A 14,308-nucleotide genomic window follows, 5' to 3' on the forward strand; every position below is an offset into this window, starting at 1 on the left:
AATCAATTTCCAAGCCAAAGCCTTGCACTTCCCTCGGTTTCCCTGAATGCTACGAAGACCTCCGCGGCGTGGACTTCCCAGCCGGTCTTTATTTTTGTGAGTTTGTCCTCAGCCCCCTGCCCTCGTGCCCCAGGCTGGCTCCCCTCGTCCGCCCAGGCTGGAAAGCTGTTGCTTCTGGCACCGCATCTCCCACTGAAATGCAGTTGTCTGGGGTGTCCCTTAAAGTGCAGGAACTCCTCACAACCCCACGGTGTGCCCCCCGCGCCTCCCTGCCTGCAGCTGCTGGGCCAAGGGGAGACGTGAACTTGGTGTGCGGCCAGTTAGCAGACTTTATTACTACAAGAGCTGCAGTTCAGGTGAAAAATAATCACATCTCACGAATTTTAGGTAAATGTAATGCACAATAAGTGATTAAGCGTATTGTTGTGTAACTATGGCAACAGCAGGGTCCTGAGTGTGGTGACATACAGAAGCATTAAGGTCTTCATAGAGACCTCGGAAGAGTCACGTCTAACACCCTTAATCTGTAAATTAAAAATCGGCCTCCGGGCGTCTGCCCGCACGTCGCAACTTGCTTGGACGTGCTGCAGCATTAATCTCAGCATTGTCTAAATTAATCTTGTTCCGGCAGCCTTAAAAAATAAAAGAGTGAATCATTACGCAGTGGCTTACGTGGAACCCAATGTTATTTGGAGCGAAGAATTACCGTCAAAGGGGAGGTAAAGACAAACGGTCATGTGAAACGTGAGCACATTGAAAAGGGGTTTGATGGGGTTGAAATGAACTAAAAGTGCGAGCGTGGCCTTGAAAATAGAAGACATCGATGACCAGCCACGTAAACCACCCCTCGACCATGAAAAAGCTCAGAGCTGCCATTCCAGCCGAGCAACAGGCCCTGGGAGGAGGGTCAGCATCTGAGGACGAATGGCGCCCTGAAGGGCACCTTGAACACAAGGAAAGACTTTCCTAAATCTGCGCCGGGAACCCGAGTGACGAGAGGAGAAATCCGAGGCGTAGCAAACTCCGGCCTTTCTAGGGAAACTGAGCCAAAACAGCATGGATTTGAGGGGAGCAGCCGCTGGTGACGAAGGCGGCATTTCCTCTGAGACCCAGAAAAGAAGCGTCCAAGTTTGCACCGGAAACTCACAGCGTTCCCAGGAGGCCCAGAGGCGCACACGGCAAAAGCGCAGCCCGCGGGTGGCTCTGTTTCTCCGCCACCTGCCGGACTGTCAAACCCCGGGGTTGGAAGTCCGCTGCGTCGTCATACACACAAGCTGAGGCTACAAAGGGTGCGTCACTGAGCAGAGCGCCACCTGGAGTCCAAGGCCGCGGCCCCGCCACACCCGGGCCCGGCAGAAAGCGGGCTGTGTGGCAGGCAGCTTCCCGCGAAATCCCTCGCCAGGTTTAACACTTGGCTCGGCCGTTCCCTGGCTGTGTGAGGACGTAAGCACGAGCTACACGAAATCAGGTCCGCGGTGCCTGCGTTTAGAGATCCAGCCAAGTGGGTTTCTCTGTTACATGATTTATCGGAACCGAATGTCTATTTTGAAACTCCAAGAAGAGAAAGCGTCCTGTGATCCCTTCCGAACCCACCCCGCCCAGAAGCCCGCTTCCCCGGAGCAGCGCGGAGGGCAACACGCCCTGGAAGAGCCCGCAAAGGGCCAGGGAAACCCCAAAGGAGCCGGGGTTGTATTAGCCAAGCACCCCCACCACCGAGCAGGCTTACAAACTGGGGAGACACCGAACGGTTCCCGGCAGCAGAGCCCCGCGGGCCCTGGAGTGCGGGACACTTACGGGGGGCGCGGCGGGGGGAGTCCTTGTCCTCCCCGCCCCCCAGGCGCTTCGCCAGGCACGGGAGGGGCGGGGCCCCGGGCGTCTCCGTCCTCCCCGCCCTCACAGGCACAGGGGAGGTGACATCGGCAGGTGAGCAGGCCCAGCAAACACTGTCATCCAGGAAGCAGGTGGGGGAGGTGACACCCAGGGCCCGGTGCTCCTGGGGGGGCACAGACACCCTTCCCTGAACAATGGGGGCTCGTCCTCCCGGCCGCCTCCCCCAGAGAAGGCGGCCCTGTCGGGCGGGGACAAGTCACCAAGTGTGAGACGCGGCAGCGGAGGCCCTGGCCCACGGAACTGCACACGCAACAAGGTTCAGGTGGCGCCCCGCCGTCAGGCGTGTCCTGCCCCAGTCTGAAGCGCTCACGGGAGAGAGACGTGAAGCTGAGGACACCCTCCCCTGTGCGGGGGCCCGACGCAGAGGTGGCAGCGGTGCCCTCCGCCAGCCGTCTGTCCGGGGACCCACCGCTCTCGCATCCCGAGGGGGTCTGTCCTCCGCAGCGGCCGGCCCTCAGCTCGGCCTTCGCTGCACGCAGGCGGGGGGGGGGCGGGCTCCCGTGTCAGGGGGAGGCCCTCCGGGGTGAGGCGTGACCGGTCCCAAGGGCAGGGGCGGTGTGGAGGCCGCGCTCCTCCGCCCTGTCTCCTGCCAAGGGCGGGGGTGGGGAGTGGTACGCGGACACCAACTGAGAATGTAAAAGCCCACCACGGAGACGCTGAACGGTTTCCCGTTTGAATCTGTGACAAGATCTAGGACGAGTCTCGAAAAGAGGGGGGCGCTGCCTGGTTAGACATCATCTGTGTCGTTCTAACCCAGATGACCTCATGCCATAATCACAGGCCTGCTCGGTCCCTTGGAGACAGCTAGGGCGCTGGGGCGCTCTCCCCGCCCGCCAGGCTTCACGCTGGCGACCTCGGCCGCCGTGGCCGCCCTCAGGGGCACAAAACGGCAGAGCGCGGGGACAGGCAGCCGCTGTCCCACCCGTGTCTCCGCCTGAGAGCACGTGCGCCGCGGTCCCTGAGCGCCAAGCTGGGGTGTCGAGCAAAGACACGGGCCCTCTGCGCCAGGGTGCTGTCAGTGTGGGGACCGCCACCACCACACCGGAGGCCCACACCCACACTCGTGCACACACTGAGTGCCGGTCATTGCGCCCCTCGCGGTTTACCCGGAGGAGCTGAAAACTTACACCCAGGAGAGGCTGGCACGTGGGTGTTTCTAGCAGCTTTATTCATAGTTTCCAACATGGGTGACTGTGACTATCAAATTGTGTGACGTCCCAGTGGGTGCACTGAAGAGAACACCGTGATAATTTTGTGTGAACTTGTATTCTGCTGTCATTCAAAGTTATAACAAAAAATACCGTGGCCACTTGAAAGTGAGCAAATACGTGGTTCTTCAAAATCATTTCAGGAGCTGACACCAACACAGTGTTTGAAGGTGTGATTCTTAAACCGTGTGATGCCCCACCTTTCAGACCACGCACGTCCAGGCAGCCGGCTGGGCGTCCCGGTCCGAGGGCACGCGCCCTGAGGCGCAGAGGGAGAGGCAGGCGCAAGCAGTGCCGCCTCTTGGGACCCGGCCTCGCAATCCACGGTGCGTCCCTTCTGTGGATTTCGCGTGGTCCAGCCCGGGTTCAAGGCTGGGAGACAGACTCCGCCCCTTGTTGCAGAGGAGCACGTGGGACCAGAAAGAAATGTTGTTATCGGCCACGTTTGGAACATGAAACCTGCCACACATCACGGCAAGAATAAGCAGGACAGGAAATGCTTTCCTATCGTCCCACCGAGGCAAAGAATGGATGGAAAAGAGCGCTGCTCCGCGCCGAGGCGTCCAGCCCGATCTTGGAGAACGGCTCCTTTGCAGGTGAGCACTCCGTGCGGGAGCCCCGCAGAACTAGGGACGTGGCGGGGCTGGAGGGGCCCCCCGCTTCTGGGGACCGTGCGCTGCGGAGGCAGCCCGGAGGGCCTGGCGAGCCTGGGGGCCCTGATCCACGGGCGGCCCCCGGCGGGGGGGTTCCTGTGGGGCCGAGAACCAACCATCTTGGTTGAAAATATTTGAGATCAAGTAGATACTCTCCCTCAACACTGAAGCCTTCGACGCACTTTCAGCCTGTAATTGTCTCCACGCCTCGCCCGCTGCCCGCCCCCCCGGAAAGATTTTCACTTAGTTGGAAAATGTCAGTTAAAATTTGCACCCTTACTATATTGAAAAAGATGTAAAAAATAGAAATGGCTTTCTTTTCCGACGCTGTCACCATCTCTCTCCTGCATATGGCTTCCAGTGAGAGTGGGGCTTTTTTCCCTTCTATTTCACTGCTGATTTGGCTTTGGAGTCTCACAAAACTTGGGCTCCTGCCTGTAGCTAAGAATATAAAGGCCTTGCACAGAAACGCTGAAGTGTATAAAAACCTGCCACGCGGGCCGTCCTCAGATCGCACGCCAGTGTGAGGTCTGGGCTCCAGCTCCCCGTCTCTGCCCAGCTAGGCGTCCCCGCCACCCTCCCGGTTCCGGGCGTGTGGAAGCGGTCCTCTTGTCTGCTCCACCGGTCACTGGGACGGGGCGGCGCCGCCTCCAGTCGCGAGGATGAAGACCGTTATGGACACTGTGTGTAAGTTTCCAACAACGGACATACTCCCCCCTGACAAGCTGCGGGGGGGGGGTCAGGGTGGGAAGGGGTCCTGAGCTTTATCCTTGGTTATTATACTTTGTTACTGCATTTACTGTTAGCATAACCATTTCAGGTCCAAAACATTCCGGAGTATGGCTTGCTCGCTCTCGCTCTCTCTCTCTCTCTCTCTAACCTTTGACATATGCCAAAATTATCCCAGACACCGTGGAAGTGGAAATATTATTTGCCTTAGTTCAAGCTTCCATTTATAGCCAGATACTTATTCGTCTGGAAGTAAAATTTGGGAAAAGTAAAATGATCCCATGAGCTGGGATGTTCTATGGTATGTGGTTTCTTAATATGCTACTTCTTTCTCGGGTTAAGAAAACCAAGCCAATTGCGGCCCAGTTAGTAAGTTCGAAACACACTGGCCGTAACTAAAAGGGGCCCATACAAGGCGCTGGCATCTAGGCATCTCAGCCACAGGAGGAAATGCCGACAGGGTTCCCTAACGGAGAGTTTCATGACAAAGCAGGACTCGCCTGGAGGAGTAACGGAGCCCACAGCACCCCGCCGCTTCTGGGGGCTTCGGAGCGGCGGGGGGCGACGCCGGCCGCAGGAAGCCAGCCCTTCCCCGGGAGATGGGCCTGCAGGGGGCAGCTCCTGCTCAGAGCGCAGGGTCTGTCCTGACCGTCACCAGCGGTGGACACCGCGCTGGCTCTGACCCCGGCTGCCGCCCTAGCCCCAAGCTCCTAAGAAAGAGGCCCCGCGTGGCCTCCTGGTGTTCCCGCCCCACACCCTTGTGGTCCCCGCCCGCGCTGTACCGCGGTTGGTCGTGGACACCCAGGTGGTAGCACGTCACCTTGCAGACGCGTTTATAAAGTGACTTCTGCCTTTGCTTGGACATCCTCTGCCTCGCTCTGGGGGACGCCGCTGCTGTGCTGCGAGCAGCCCCGCGGAGGGGCCCGCGTGTCACGGAAAGCGAGCCCTCTGGGCAGCGGCCCGTGGGGACCGGAGGCCTGCCCGCCGCCCAGCGCGGGGCTGGGAGCAGGTTCCCCGGCGGGGACAGCCTGGGGGCAGCCTGAGCCCGGGCCTCCCAAGCAGGCGGCTTCTCACCCGTGACCCTCGGAAAGGGCCAGGTAATGAACGTCGCTGTCTGAGGCCGCTCCGTTTTGGGATCCTGCGCAACGAGCTACCTAGACTGATACCGAACTGAATCTCTGTTCAATTCGAGTCTCGGGGCGCCTCGAGTGGAGTCCCCCTGAGCCGTAAGGGTTTCCCGTCACACACGAGGAGTCAAGGCGGCGGCAAGCCCGGCGTGGGGGCCGTCCAGAGTGGTAGCGGAGTGACGCGGCCAGCGAGGTGTGAGGCGCTCAGGGGGCCGCTTCTGGAAGGGTCTCCCCAGGCACGGTCGGGCCCACGCCGGGCCTGACACACTCGGCCAGGAAACCTTCCCAGTCAGGACATTTTTAAATCAGAGGGACTCAACCAGTTTGGATTAAATTTAAATTTGAGATTTCTCGCTCCTTCAAATATTTCACTTGAGGGGATTAAAGTTCCAGCTGACATTTTTATGAGTATTTTTTCCCCCGGGGAGGCCTTGGCGAAACCTGCTAAAATTAGAGCCGTGAGCGTGGCCTTTCCTGCCCGTGGCTGGCGAGCTTCCGTGGGATGTATTTTCTTTCTTTCTTTCTTTCTTTCTTTCTTTCTTTCTTTCTTTCTTTCTTTCTTTCTTTCTTTCTTTCTTTCTTTCTTTCTTTCTTTCTCTCTTTCTCTCTTTCTTTTTCTTTCTTTCTTTCTCTTTTTTTTTTTGAGACATAAGAACTTTGAAGGAATGTGTGAGTTTTAAGAACTTTCTTCCAGAACTGGTGAAACTTACTTAGAAGACTCTATTTGTCAAATAAACTGTATGGCATTGGCCCTGGGTAGAAAAGCCTTTGAACCTCGGATCATATTCTAAAAGGCTGGAGCAGGGACTCGTCTGCCCTCACCCAGTTTCCCTTTTCTGGAGTATTCTTTAGCAGATACCAGCTCTCACGCTGCTTCGCCTGTAAACACTCAGTAGGCATCTCCAAAGCACAGCCATTTTCTTACATAACAGCAGGCTCGCACCAAGCAAAACTCATCAACACCATCGAAGGCCGATTCCTTGCTCCCGTTTCTCCGGCGCTGAAAGTCACTGTCCTTTTAGAGCTTAGGGACTCAAAGGAGGTTCACTGTATCGGGCTTTTTTCTTTTTCCTGGCATCTCTTTAGGGTGATTTAATCCAGGGCGGCCTCGAAGCCTTTGGTGTGGGGGCGGAGCCGCCCGACAGGGAGTCCCCGTTCAGGGCTTGTCTGCGGCTTCCATGCGTTTCACCTGCCTCCCCGCAGACAAGATGCTAGGAAATGTCACAGTATTTCAAACCCAATTATTTAAAAACTTCTTTCCTGAACACACTTCGAGAGTGATGCTCCGCCTGCCGTGCGCCGGGGGCCCTAAGCGCCCGTGGTTTTAGTGACTGACCCCTGGGTCAAGTAATTGCTCTCGCTCTCTCTTTAAAAATGTATTTTTGATTTATTTGCCAAAGTGCTAAAAATTGTATGAGGACATTGTGAAGGGTAAGGAGAAAAGATGGTAATAGTCTAGAATAAATGCTTCTTCTAACAAGGACTGCTTCTCTTTTATCTGTAAAAGATGTTTCTCAAATGGAGAATACTATGATTCATTGGTTAACCCTTTAGACAGACTCTGTGCCCAATGTCAGAGATGACAGGACATCGAAGGAGCGGCACGGTTCTCACCTCCGGGATGTTTGCAGCCTCCGTGGACAGGTCCCCGTCGCTGACCTTGGACACTTGGCAGCCCATCAGCGCGAGCTCGAGGGATCGGATGACAACAGAAGTATTTCCATGGCTTTTTCACAGGCGTGACCTTGGCTCACCGGCATAAGACGCTGTGAGAGGACTGTCCCCGCCGTGGGCGGGGGACCCGCCGAAGCTCAGAGCGCCTGAGACGCGCCCTTCCCGCCAGGGCGCCGGATGCCCAGCCTGAGCACCCATCCCCCATCAGGCGCGGACAGGCACCTATTCCCTCCCGTTCCCGGGGCGCCTCCCTGCTCTGCAAACAGTGTCCAGGGACGCACAGCGTTTGAAATGGTCGTGAAGTCCAGCTTTTCTGTTTTAATTTTTGTCGCCTGTGTCTTTGGCGTCGCATCTAAGAAATCACCAACAAGTCCAATGTCATAAAGCGTATGCCATCTGCTTTCCTCTGAAGGTTTAATAGTTTTGGCTATTACACGTAGGTATTTGATGCATTTTGAGTTCATTTTTGTGTACAGTGTTAGGTAAGGGTCCAACTTCATTCTTCTGCATGTGAACATCCAGTTTTTCCAGCACCATGTGCTGAAAAGCCTGTCTTTCTCTATTGAATGGTCTGGTTATCCTTGTCAAAAATCATGTAACCACACATGTGAGGGTTTATTTCTGGGTTCTCTGGTCTATTCCATTGGTCAATATGTCTGTCCTTATGCTGACACCATGCTGCTTTGATTAATGTAGCTTTGTAGTAAAGTTTGAAATCAAGAAGTGTAAGGTCCCTGACTTGGTTTTGTTTTTTTTTCCCCCAAGATCGTTGTTGCTACACGGGGTCCCTTGAGAGTCCGTGCATAGTTTAAATGGACGTTTCTATTTCTGCGACAACAACAAAAAAAGTATGGATTTTGACAGGGATTGCACGGACTCCGTAGACCGCTCTGGGTGGTATTGACATTTTAACAATATTAAATTCTACAATTCATGAACATGGGATAGCTTTCCATTTATTTATGTCTTCTTTAACTTTTTTCAGCAATGTTTTATCATTTTTATTGCACATCTTTCATCTCCTTGGTCAATTCCTAGTATTTTATTCTTTTCGATGCCATTGTAAATGGATTGTTTTCTTAATATTATTTTCAGATTGTTCCTTGTTAGTGTATAAAATGCTCTAGTAGGTTTTAATGTGGGTTTTAACCATTTCATTTAGTTTTCAATTCCAGTAGCTTGTGATTTTCTTATGCTTTCAATTAGTTTTTTGATCTCTTTAATCATTTTATCCATCCTTATTTATAGCTTTTATAGTGGTTCTTTGGTTTCTAATCTGTCTTCATTGTCTCTACTGATTTTCTCATGGCACACTGTTTTTCAGAAGCTTAGGAAAATTTTAAGTTTTAAACTTACTTTCAGCAAGCCACTAAGTAAGAGAATTTGGGGTGGGCTGCGTTGAGGGCTCCTTTCTCCAGGAAGTTTCGTGTTTGCTGCTTGCCCAACACCCCAGGGACACCACCAGCCAGGAACCCATTTTTATGTTAATTTGTCAGCTTTAGAAATTCTCAGACGAACCCCCTCCTCAGGAAGGCAGCCCCAGGGTGCTTGGTTTTCGAGGCGGCCATTTTTTCCCCCGCCTGAGCTCAGGCAGACACAGCTGAGGTCGCCGGCCCTGCGCGTCCTGCGTGCTGGTCTCGGCTCCCATGCACGTCCTGCTCCACGTGGCTGCGAAACCTTGCCTCCCGCTCCCGTGGGGCCGTCCCCACGAGCTCAGGCCACAGCCTCGGCGCCCGTGCCCGCTCCTCTCGCCCTGACTCCGAGTTCTCTCTCCGCTGGCCTGACGTCCTGGCCGTCTCAGGCCGGCGCCCCACAGACCCTCACGCCCCCTCCATCTCTGTGCCCTCCCAGAGGCCCCTTCTCCGGGGCCCAGGGCCCGGACCCCGACGGCTGCGCCCCTGGTCGCTCGCTTCTCGTCTCCGCGCCCAGGTTTGTGGCAACGGAGAGACCGCATGCCTGCCTGCCTTTGAGCCTCTGTCTATGCTCTGTGCTGGGAACCCAGATGAAATGTGAACTGGCCTGCACGTTTGTTTGAGGTTAGTGTGACCTTGATTCCAAAACCAGGTGAGGACAGGAAAGCAACGACGGTTCTATTTCTAGTAAAAGATTGGCTAACAGAACTCAACAGTGTTGGCTTGTTCAAGCAGGGTTTATCAGAGGCACGCAAGGAAAAATCAGGGTACTACGCTAATATCAGTGCAGTAAAAATATTTACCAAACTCACGCCCATATTTTGTTTTACGATTTTCAAAAACAAACAGCTTCGGAAGCCTAGCAGTGAAGGGTTCCTCCTAGAGCCATGCCATGCAGAATGGAGAAAGCTGGGCCTATTTTCCTTAAATCTGGAGGAACTTAAGGACACCCCTGCTCCTTTACCATTATCTTGGAAGTCATGGTGAATGTTGTGAAGCAGCTCAGAAAAAAACTAAACAGAAAGTTAAGGAAAAAGGAGAGAAACGGTCTGGCTTTCATTTGACTTCACAACTCATTTTTCTCCACAACTCATTTTTCTCCACAATGCAGGGTCACCCCTTGGAGGCCAGAGGTCGTGTCTGATGCATTTATTAAAATCCAGGTCAGCAACCCAGTCCTGAGTTGGTGGTAGATGCTAGTTTACAGCAAGGATATGAAGTAGTGACGATGAAATAAGGTTCACCTGTGGGAACGACTTGCACGTGCTAGAGAGGTCATCTTTCATGACATCATCCTTCATTTCAAAAGACTGTGCGGCTGCTCGGGCGCCCAAGCCCCCTCCCCCGCTCCGCGGACCCCCCCCCCCGCCGCTCCCGGGCCGCCTTCCTCGCTCCCGCCAGCAGGTGGCGCTCGGCCTCCACCGGCCGGGCCCCACAGGCGGCCCGGCTCCGCCGAGGCGCGTCCCTTCCGAAAGGTGCCGCTCTTCCTCGACGCTGCTGGGCTCCTCGGGGTCCCCGGCTCCCGGCGACCGCGCGGGTGCTCGAAGCGGCCCCGCCCCGACCGCGCGGCTTCCCCGAGAAAGTCAAGGGCCCCTGCAGGAAACCGTCCGCCAGGGCAGCCCTCTCTCCTGTCCGCGCGCAGGTCACCCAGCTGGTGTCTGCGTTCTCCTCCCTACTGTCCCCAGAGCAGAGGACCGGGCTGGGGGCGGTGACTGGGGCCCGGGCTCCCGGCCCTTGCCCCGCGGCGGCCCAGCCCGGCGCACGGGGCAGGCTGACGTCAGTCGACCCGAGCCCTGGTGCCGGGTCCGAAGGGCGGCCTGTGTCGGGGTGACCCTCTGGGCCAGGTGCCGTAGCCGAGCCCGCCCCCGCCCCCGCCCCAGAAGCACGAGTGTCAACAACGCCGAAGGCCCGGGGCTGCGTCTGTTCGCCGCGCAGCGGGGTCCTCGGCTAGGGGATGGATTCCGTGTCCGGGCCCGGAAGCGCCGCCGGCGGGGCGGCGGGGTCAGACTCAGCAGGGCCACCCACGCATCTGCGCGGCTGGGCCCAGAGGGCGGCCCCAGGTGAGACGCCACCTCTCCCTGCCGTCGGCCGCCCTGCCCCGTCCCTTCCCCAGGTCAGCCCGCCTCGGACTGGCCTTCCAGAACCTACTACCCGACCGTCGCACCCCTAGGGGAGTGTCTCCCAGTTTGAGAACATAATATAAATACATGAGTACCTGTGAATTTTAAACACGCATCTGGATTAACTGCCCATTTTAAAGCAGGGTCCGAATACTGCCACGTGAGGGCCGCTGCGGCCACGGCACGTGTGCACTTTCCTCCCCTCCCTCCCCCGTCTCCGGCCCTGGGAGGCCAGGAGCGCAGCCAGGGGTGAAGGGCGCTCGCGGAGCCACCTGCGCTGCGAAGTGCGCCAGGCCCTGCTCTGCCTCCCGGCAGCGCCCGGCGGGCCGCGGGTGCAGGCAGGCGGCACCGGGAAGCCGGGAGGCCAGTGCGTCCAGTGCTCGCGCCCCGCAGCACACGGGTATCCCGGCCCTTCCCCTCAATCTTCTATCGCGTTGTGAAGGTTATGGAGCCTTTTCTGTTCTGATGAGCAAGCGTCTCCTTTACTCGGTAAGCGTCTTAGCACCTATCCGCACAGGTAGCCCTATTTTGAATGAGCAACTCCTCCTTAGTTTGAAACTCAGCCACAAGGCCCAGGACTAATTTTCCCTGGGGAACTATGAGAAGCTGGTGTGCGTCTAACCTTCCCAGCCCTGAGCACCCATCAGGTAGGAGTCTCAGTCCCCGAGCTACAAGGCCCAGACGGTGGCGGAAGGGGTGAAGGGATCCAGTAAAATGGGGGTGAGGTGGGGGGAAGAGATCTGAAAAATCATCCAGAATTCAGATATTGACTCCAGACATGTTTTATTATAATCTTACACAGTCTACATAGATTTGAACTGGTATTGATTCGGGTTCAGTTATAACATAGCATGATAAAAATCAAAGCGCTGGTCGTCTGAAATAAAGCAAGCAATCACCATTCAATACACACACTTGATTTATTTTGTATAAAAGGTTAAGTTTACAACTAAACTTTTATAAAAAGTTTAGCATGAATAAGTACATCATTACACTTTGTATGCAGAAATAGACCATCTCTGCCACTGTACAAGAAAACTCTAATTAAAGAGTTCACAAGGTTTCACTCAATATATATATATTTATATATAAATATATACACAGCATTCAGTAGGCTTGCGTCAAAAAGGTAATTTCTGACAGAAAGACTTCATTTAAGTAACTGAATACTGGATCCTTCTGATATTCACGCTCCACCTTTGAAAAAAGGCAAAGTCTGCTTCAATTGGGCAATTCCTTGTGATTTTTAACGTTTTTCGCTCCCCATGGTGGGAATAGTATATAAAGAAAACCTTCCAACTGCAGAAAGGGCATTAAGAGTCTTTTTCATAAATAGCTACTATCACAGTCCAGGTCAGAGACACCCTGGGAAGGATGATCTGATCCTTCTTAGTTTTGCTTCCATTTTTTAAAAAGGTCCATTCAACTTGTTGTCCGCCTTGCGAAATGGTTGAAAAATAAGTTCTTGTGGATTTGTTGTTGTGCAAAGGGGGGGGAAAAAGTCATGAACACCTGCAAAAGATTGCGAGAGAAAGGCGAGTTTAGGAGAATGCAACCTAAGGGCAGAGGCGGCAGACTGGCGCCAGGGAGGAAGCCGCAGTTTGAACATTTAACCAAACACTCAAAGATTGGGCAAACCCTGGCGTCCAGATGCGACACACACACTCAGCCTCGACAGCGCAAATTAAACATTAAAATAGCAGAGGCTCAAGGGAAAAACTTCCCAACGCAATCTCCTATTTGGATCTCCAGCAGCAGTGCTCGCAGGCGCCAGTCTGCTTCTTGTAACAATTATTTGATTGAAAACAGCCCTTTAGTTAACAGATAGGGAAGCCGGATCCCACATCACAGGGCTGGCTGAGGTGCAGGGTAGCAGTGCCCGCCTAGCCGGGTCCCACAGGGCTCCAGTTTGGGGAAGGAGGATCCCTGTGGAATTTGTGGCGATAAGATTAATTATACGGAGGTTAGTACCTCATAGTACCAGAGCGGCCAAGGCATTACATTCCAGACAGAAGCCAACACACAGTTTGTTCCACCACCTTCATAGCGAGTTATTGGCTTTTTTTTTTTTTTTTTTTTTTAAGGAAAATGTTCTGGGATCTTGAGTAACCAGGGCTAGAAGCTCCTACATGCAGCCCCTGTCCTCACATTCATCTACTAAATCAAAATTTTTTACTGATACACAAGTATCCCTGCACCCACGAAAACACACTCCGAGGGGCCGTTTATCCAACGGGAGCCACGAGCAAACACTCACCGTTTATTCAGCCACAGAGTGCTTTGCTGTCGTTTGACATGAACTCAGAAGGGAATTCAGAAGCCTGCGAGAGAAAGGGGATAAAAGGCACGATGTTAGACAATCCTACGGAGAAAGGGCCTCTCTTTTTTAAAGTAGCCCACAGAACAGCAAGTTCCGTTAAATGTGTTTATGCTAGAATTCAGATCAGAGATATACTAACATGTCAGAACTTAAGAGCAATTTCACGCACGGCTCAATCTACAGCAGATTTGTAAGAAAAATAAAGTTAATTAGCTTAGCTGTTAAGTCACCGACTACAGTCGTCTGGACAATGGGGTATGCCGGCGGCAGCCCAGGCGACAGCCGGGACGCGCAGCAGCGAGCCGGGGGAGCGGGGCAGGTCTTACCTGCAAGGACAGGATGCTGATGTCCGTGTTTAGGGTGGTCAGCGGCGTCCTGGACGCCTGACTCTGCCCGGGTCGCTGGTGGTGCAGGCTGACAATAGTGGGGTGCGAGTCCAGGGCGATCTGCAGGTCCAAGATGTAGTCGATGACGTGCTGCAGGATTTCCATCTTGCTCACCTTCTTGTTCTGGGGGATGCTGGGCACCAGCTCCTTGAGCTTGGAGTAGCAGTCGTTCATGTTGTACAGCAGGCTCATCGGGTCGTCCACCGGGGTTTTGCTCCGGGAGATGCCCAGGCTGTGGTCCGAAAGGCTGTTTTTCCTAACGGACCTCACTGGACTGAAGGCTTTCATGCTGGCCGCGGGGAAGGAAGGAGAAACCTGGAGGGAGCAGGCTGCCCTGGAACTCAGGCCGCCGCTGCCGCCGCCTGCTGAGCTTCCAGCGCTCGGCACCGGGCTCGGCTCAGAATGAAGCCGGGAGCGCGGCGGGGCGGCTTTTATCTGCATTAGCCGGGGCCACACGATCCAGCTTCCCGGCGTCCCCATTGGTGAAAGGAGACGCGTCCATCAGACCGGGCGAGCGCCCCCATTGGCGAGCGCGGGCGCGGGGCAAGAGCTCGGTCCTTCCGCGTTTGCAGCCAATCCTCGCGGGGTGGGCGGGGCGGGCGCGAGCCCAGCTGGGGTGGTAAATAGAGTACAGTACGCGCGGGGCGGGAGGGGGCAGGGGCACTGGGAGGAGTGGAGGGGCCTGGGAGGAGAGAGGGAAGGGCGGGGAAGCCGGGGAGAGAACGGGGTCAGTAAGAAGAGGAGGTGGGGGAGGGGGCGATCTAAGTGTGCATCTCAATTCTAATTCCA

The 14,308-nt window shown here is 55.0% G+C and overlaps 1 protein-coding gene across 1 annotated transcript; it reads right to left on the minus strand.

Annotated features, from left to right (window-relative positions):
* Positions 1-11,586: 11,586 nt before the first annotated feature.
* Positions 11,587-13,928, minus strand: ID2 (inhibitor of DNA binding 2). The gene is made up of 3 exons (XM_054569974.1): positions 13,460-13,928; positions 13,071-13,134; positions 11,587-12,325 (listed from the first exon to the last, which is right to left on the minus strand). Exons 1-2 carry the CDS (start codon positions 13,805-13,807, stop codon positions 13,078-13,080), a joined length of 405 nt encoding a protein of 134 aa, XP_054425949.1. The 5' UTR covers positions 13,808-13,928; the 3' UTR covers positions 11,587-12,325; positions 13,071-13,077.
* Between the last annotated feature and the right edge of the window lie 380 nt (positions 13,929-14,308).

The sequence above is a fragment of the Pteronotus mesoamericanus genome, unplaced genomic scaffold (genome assembly GCF_021234165.1).
Source record: "Pteronotus mesoamericanus isolate MK-2021 breed Mesoamerican mustached bat unplaced genomic scaffold, CSHL_Meso_final contig_101, whole genome shotgun sequence".
NCBI classification, from domain to species: domain Eukaryota; kingdom Metazoa; phylum Chordata; class Mammalia; order Chiroptera; family Mormoopidae; genus Pteronotus; species Pteronotus mesoamericanus.

Coding starts and splice junctions, on each gene's coding strand:
- ID2 (XM_054569974.1), bottom strand. CDS start 13,807: ATGAAAGCCTTCAGTCCAGTGAGGTCCGTTAGGAAAAACAGCCTTTCG. Junction 13,135..13,459: donor TCAGCATCCTGTCCTTGCAG/GTAAGACCTGCC, acceptor TTTCTCTCGCAG/GCTTCTGAATTCCCTTCTGA.